General features: G+C 43.5%; 1 protein-coding gene across 1 annotated transcript; it reads left to right on the top strand.

Moving 5' to 3' along the window:
• The first annotated feature begins 202 nt into the window (after nt 1–202).
• LOC122051932 (B-box zinc finger protein 18-like) lies at nt 203–2,006 on the top strand. Its single transcript, XM_042613282.1, has 3 exons — nt 203–1,004; nt 1,386–1,630; nt 1,744–2,006. The coding sequence occupies exons 1-3, from the start codon at nt 417–419 to the stop codon at nt 1,751–1,753; spliced, it is 843 nt and encodes a 280-aa protein (XP_042469216.1). The 5' UTR covers nt 203–416; the 3' UTR covers nt 1,754–2,006.
• The last annotated feature ends 4,797 nt before the right edge of the window (nt 2,007–6,803 follow it).

Here is a 6,803-nt window from a genome sequence, read left to right as displayed (position 1 = left end):
TACGTCGACTTACCGCTCGTGGCAAAACATGACATGAAGGGTGGCCGATGCCTTGCTGGTTCGTAAATATCTTTGTTTCCTATTCTTACATGGTTAGCCACTTATAGACCGGCCAGAAGCAAGTCAGCGGGGTAAGCCTACTCTCGGTGACCACATGGTAGACATGAAGGGGGCAGGTACGATAACGGGTCGTCCTTAGAAAGAAAGGAAAAGATTAATCGCATAAATTGACGACTGAGGAGTTATTGCCATTTTTTCTCTCTCTTCCCTTCCCTTTCCTTCATCTTTTATTATTTCTTCGCATATTTTTAATAATAGTGATAAAGGAGAAAAGCAGCAGATCAAAGGCGAGAAGTAGTAAATAGAGGAGGAATTGTGAGGCAAAGAAGGGGATCGATCGTCGGGGAGAAGAAGAAATGGGAGTGAAGAAATGTGAGCTTTGCGATTCTCCGGCTAGGATCCACTGCGAATCGGATCAGGCGAACCTGTGCTGGGACTGCGACGCCAAGGTGCACGGCGCCAACTTCCTTGTGGCCCGCCACTCCAGGTGCCTGCTGTGCCGGAGGTGCCAGTCGCCCACGCCGTGGAGGGCCGAGGGTTCTCGTCTCGGAGGCACGGTCTCCGTCTGCCAGCTGTGCGCCGCTACCGCGTCGGGCTCGCTCGAGGGAAACGGCGAAGGGGGATGTCCCACCAAGCTGTGCGTCGAGGAGGAGAAAAGGGTAGAAGAGGTAGGAGGAAGAGATAGGGATGAAGAGAAAGAAGATGGGGAGGGGGAGGAGGGGGAGGAGGAAGAAGAGGAAGAGGATGAAGAGAGTGAGAATGGGGAAGAGGAGGATGACATCGACGAAGGGGAGAACCAGGTGGTGCCGTGGTCCATGACTCCACCGCCTGTGGCGAGCTCATCAAGCAGCGACTACGAGGAAGACGAGACGGGTCGGACGGCAGGCAATACCGGTGTCCACTTGAAGCGGATGAGGGAAAATGTCGGTCTCACGGTCTCCCAGGTGAATCTGATACTCTGTTTACTGCTTCTGCTTATAGATTTTTTCTTCTCGAGAATTACTCATCATCACAAACTTGTAGATCGATTAATTGATGAGATACAGGACTCGTTCAATTGTACTTGTAGATCGATTCTGATTTTCTGCTTGCTCTCAACGCTTAATTATGATACAGGACTCTTTCAATTGTATTTATAATTAAATCGATTCTGTTTCTCAACGTGGTCTCAACGCTTGATTATGATACAAGACTCGTTCAATTGTATTTCTAATTAAATCGATTCTGTTTCTCAACTTGCTGCCTCTCAACACTTTTGAATTATCAAGTTATCCTCGAAAAGGAAACTCGTTCCAGTTTCTGATTCACGAAACATCCTGATTCAGTCACAGGATGACCTAGCCTGTTCGTCGTCCCGCCTTGCGTCGGATCCAGCGGCGTCTGCGGTTGCACCGGACGAGATCAACTCCTTGGCCACTCCATTCCGCTCCCTCAGGGATAGGAAGAGGCCCGCCCATGCCCTAGCCTCGCCGGCCCCACCTGTTGCCGATTCAACCACCGCCACCATGCGCAACTTCCGCGTCCACAACGCTAACCATCGCCCAGGTGTCGGTGTCTTCCACGCACCAAAGTAAGCTTAAGCATTCAATTTTACAATTAATTACTCTTATGTTGTACACTATGTATGCTTCTGTTTTTTGGTCGACTCAATTAATGATGTCGTTTACAAATTCGATCCTTTAGGTCAGCTTGATGCAGATTGAATCACTAATCCTCAAGGTTGAACTTGAAACTCTCACAGAGCCGCTATTCTTAACTCGATACATACCGCGTCGTGTTACAAATGAAATGGTAGTGTGTTATGATTATCCAGCTTCTATCTTATAGTTGTGGTGATTTGAGCTTTGTCAATTTGTGTCGTTGTATTAGCAGAGGCCATCCTCCAATGGTTTTCGAACAAATTTGATAGCAAATGGAACATTCATTATTGAGGCGACATAACTTTACCCTTCTATTGCATTATGAGCTTGGTTCATCGGAACGGACATGGAAGAGTTGGTACGGATGTTTCGACATAGAAACATCTCAAGCCAAGTCAAAGTTTTGGTAAATAACATAGCTTGCTATGGAATGTTGTTCTTGAGCGTTATAACGGCAAAAAAAACTGGCATGAAACAAAATGGATGAAGAAAAAGGCTTCGACATCTCAACGTCAAAACTATTCGAAATGGAGGATGAAGGACAACGTCGGATGCGCTACTTGACACGACCTGATCAGGTAGCTCACATGCATGGGTTGTGTTAGCCCCATAACTTGGTGGCAAGGTTGGACATGAGGATTGGCTCGTTGCTCCTTTGATCCAGCCTATTGAGCATGTGCGTGGGGCGCGCGACATGCGAAGCAACGAAGCATTTGGGTGGCGTGGGACTGTCAAAACCCAAGTCTTGCAGAAGGAAAAGACTTGGCAAATCAGCGGGCGTGGCATGTGCGCAAGATATGTCAAGTAGCCAGCAGAACGGCAGCATGGGGCTGTCAAAGCCCAAGTCATGTAGAAGGCAAAGATTTAACAAATCAGCAAGCATAGCATGCAAAATATGCCAAGCAATGGAGCGGCGACGTGGAGCTGTCCAAAGCCCAAGTCTTACAGAAGAAAGGTTTGGCAATGATCCAGGCGTAGCTTGTGCACGAGCCATGCCAAAGTAACGGATGCGGCAGTACGCGGGGTGCTGCCCAAGCCCAAGTCATGCACTATGCAGACTTGATAATCTCTCGAGCATAGCATGTGCCAAGGCATGCCAAAACAGTGGAGACTTGTAACAGTGCGCGGGGTCCTGTCCAATGCACCAGCCATGCAGTAGCAGACTTGGTGATCATGCAAGCCAGGCATGTGTGTTGGGCATGCCAAGCAGCAACAAAGGAGCGGATAGACGGACTTGTCAGTGGTGCGGACAAATGGACTTGTCCATGGCGCTAAGAGATCGGACAGGCGGACTTGTTCGTGGTGTCAAAGAAATGAAGTCGTGAGGCAAGCACTTGACATGCATACATACTTTGGTGCGGGGCAAAAGAAGCGGAGCCCTGGATCGAACACTAGGCAGACAGATGGACTTGTCCGTGGTGCCAAAGAAGCGGAACCGTGATGCGAACACTGGGCGGACAGATGTGTTGGTCCCTTTGGAAGCCGACAAGAGGGGAGAGGTGAATTGCCCTGAAAAATTAAATATAACCTTTCTCGGATTTTCAACTAATTAAGAAACACTTGTAATAATAAAAAGAATAGACTAATTAAAGAAATCAGACACAGAGGGCTTACTTGATTTGCAATCAGAGGATTGCTAATCCAAGGAAAGGATGGCGCACTATTTGATGATCTCCTCTGGGCGGAGTAGCCTCTTACAGCATTGACAGCATAAAAAGAAAGAACAGAATTGAAAGCACTGGATTACAAGTTGAGTAAATAATCTTTGTAAATCAGTGTTATATTTATAGCACTGGTCGAGGCGCCCGGAAGGGTTCAGGGCGCCCTAGGGGGGATAAAATTTTATCCTCCAACGTTCAAATCGAGTTTAACTCGATCTGGTCAAGATTTTCGATCCGAGCGCCCGGAAGGGTTCCGGGCGCCCCGGGCTGTTCCGGGCGCCCCGGGCTGTTCTGGGCGCCCGGAGCCCTAAAGTCAACAGAAGTTAACTTTCTTCGTCCTAGACCGCTGCTCCAATTCAGCTCGTCTCGTTCCGGGTCTTTCGTTCCGGGTCTTTCGCTCCGGCTCCGCTAGCTTGGGTGATCTCGGTAATCCGAAATAGGGCCCACCCGAACTCAAGTTCCGGCCTTCTCCTCGAGCAGCCTTCCTTCCCGGTTTCTCGTCCCTCGAACGTCGCATACATTCTTCTCGTCCACCAGTGTACTCTTGTAACGCCCCGCCCCTCCTGCTAAGGCGGCGGGGGTTACTTACTCATACATACCTACTTATTACAGCGGAAGTCTTATTTATAAAAATTAAAAACTTTTCTTTTCTTTAAAATCAACATGACTAATCACCTGGACATATAAAACCACATAGCATACTTAACATGATTTGTAAGTCATAATGCCCAAACACAAAATTAAATGTCATGGAGTCATAAAGCAGTAACATAACTAGGCATAGTTCTTATTAAACAAAAAGCAGGTCTTTCTCCTTTAGCCAAGGCACTACCACACACATCCTTCTAGCCCCTCCTGCTGCTCCCCTAGTTCATCCATTCCTTGCCTTTATCTGTGGTACAAGAAAGTAAGCAGTGAGCACTCATGGCTCAGTAAATTCCTTTCCTACTCATAAAAATCGTATAACATATTAAAAATCACAAGACATAACACATGGAGAAAATTCATTATATCATGCAGCATATCATGGCATATCATAACGAAAGCATAAGGTATCATGGCATAACATAACATAATCATCAACTGCACCCTGACATATCATAACATCATCATAAATATCATGACATAATCATAAGGTATATGCAAGGTGAATTCATAAACATGTATCATAAAAACATATGCAATATGTCCTTTGAAAACTTATAATATACATACTTAAACATAATCTTAACATGATTAGGGCCTCAGCTTGTACCACATACATAAATACGCGCGTCCTATGTAGGTCCAAGGTAGCAAGTCTTGAACCCTACAAGGCATACATACTAGGCCCGTTTCTTAGTCCATCGACCTAGGGGCACTTAGGAGCCCATCCCTAACGAGGCCTGTTTCTTAGTCCATCGACCCCGGGGCGCTTATGGAGCCCACCCTTGGTACAAGCCATACATAAAGTAAAATAGCATGTTTATACATATCATGGTTCTTATCTTTTCTTGTATAGTGTCACTTATCATATCATACCATATAGACTTTTGGGCACACAGCTCATCATAATGGTATGTAAAGATTTGGCACACAGCACATCATATATTTTATACATGAATTGGGCACACAGCACATCATATATTTTATGCATAAACTGGCACACAGAACATCATATATTTCATGCATAAATTTGCACATAGCTTCATCATAAATAATACACACCATAGCATAAGGGTTTCCATCATGTATAGATCATAAGTGTGCATAATTAAACATAGAAGCATAGAAATCTCAAAATCATGGCATATAAGATACATGGAAAACATAATTCGATCTCTAACCCTAATGTCTCTTAGTGGCCCAATCACATAGGTTGGGTTTTTGGTAAAACTTCACCCCAACATGTGAACCCTAAGTAAGCATCACTTCTTATACCATAAGAACTATCATGAGCAAGTTTAGGTAGAGTTCTAGGTTACTTAAACTTACAACTTATCATGGCCAAACCTTATCAAGCATACATTGGGTTAAAGACTATCATTCAAGCTTGTGAACCCTAAACAACCTTCATAGCAAACATTTCAAAGAATAATATGAGCATGGTTGAGTTAGGTTCTAAGTTTCCTAAGTCCTTCATCATGTATTGGCCGAATATTATAGGACTTAAAATTTAGGTTCAAGTGTCCTAAAAGCATGAGAACCTTAAACAACTTTCATAGCAAAAATATCAAGGAATAATATGAGCATAGTTGAGTTAGGTTCTAAGTTTCCTAGGCCCTAAATCTTGAAGTGGCCGAAACATGTAGGGCTTCATATTAGGGTTCAAGTGCCCTAAAACATGAGAACCTTAAACAACCTTCATAGCAAATATATCAAGGAATAACATGAGCATAGTTGAGTTAGGTTCTAAGTTTCCTAGGCCCTAAATCTTGAAGTGGCCGAAACATGTAGGGCTTCATATTAGGGTTCAAGTGCCCTAAAAACATGAGAACCTTAAACAACCTTCATAGCAAATATATCAAGGAATAACATGAGCATAGTTGAGTTAGGTTCTAAGTTTCCTAAGTCCTAAATCATGAAGTGGCAGAAGGTTATATAGCATGAATTTAATTTCCATACAACAATTAACATAAGCACATTAGATTAGCTACACAATCATTTCATCAAGGAGATCATGAGCATCTTAGATTTTGCTTTAAATTCTCCTAGGCTTTTTAAAAACAAAACATCCAAACATAGCCGAACCTTCATGGACATAAAATAGAGTTCAACTTAACATATAATCATGGGCATATCGTAATAGTTTCATATCTTATCTTAAGGAGGTCTTGGCATACTTAGTTCAAAATTAAAGCTCTCCTAGGCCCTTAGTTCTACCATGGCCGAATACTCATAAATCTAAGTTCTACCAAACATTTCAACATAGATAACTCCTTACCATAAAATACATGCTACAAGAGAAATATCAAGCATATAAATTTTTAGATCCTTTCTTCCTCTATGTCCTTCCTTTGGTCTTATCTTGGTTAGAATTTCTTCATGATGTTTTCTTAGCTTTTTATGTGACCGAATTCTACATAGAAAAATAAGAGTTATTGTACCACAGGTGAGGAGAACTTACATCCTTTCGCTTGTGGTTTTCCTTAGAGAGAAAAGTGTTCTAGTGATAAGGAAGGTGGAAGCTTCTTCTTCTTGTACCTCCTCTTGTTTCCTTTGCTTATAAGGGCTAGAACTTGAAGTTTCCTTCTCGGAAATTAGCTTTCTTGGAGACGAACTTAACTTAGAAATTGGTTTGAGGAGAGGAAAGGGGTCTCTTGGTTCGGTGAGAATGGAGAATGGAGAAGGGAGAAGGAGGCAGAAGAAAATGAATTAAATCCCTTTGTTTTTCTTCTCTAATCCTATTTATCCCTTTGCCAATGAGACATGCCCCCATTCTTTCCCCCAACTCCTCTTTTCC

The sequence above is a fragment of the Zingiber officinale genome, chromosome 3A (assembly GCF_018446385.1).
Source record: "Zingiber officinale cultivar Zhangliang chromosome 3A, Zo_v1.1, whole genome shotgun sequence".
In the NCBI taxonomy this organism is placed as follows: domain Eukaryota; kingdom Viridiplantae; phylum Streptophyta; class Magnoliopsida; order Zingiberales; family Zingiberaceae; genus Zingiber; species Zingiber officinale.
This window is presented reverse-complemented; position numbering and strand designations above follow the sequence as displayed.

What these genes read in the sequence shown, in the direction of transcription:
- LOC122051932 (XM_042613282.1), top strand. Translation starts at nt 417, where the DNA reads ATGGGAGTGAAGAAATGTGAGCTTTGCGATTCTCCGGCTAGGATCCAC. An exon ending in TCGGTCTCACGGTCTCCCAG is followed by an intron (nt 1,005 to 1,385) that starts GTGAATCTGATA and finishes ATCCTGATTCAG; the next exon opens with TCACAGGATGACCTAGCCTG.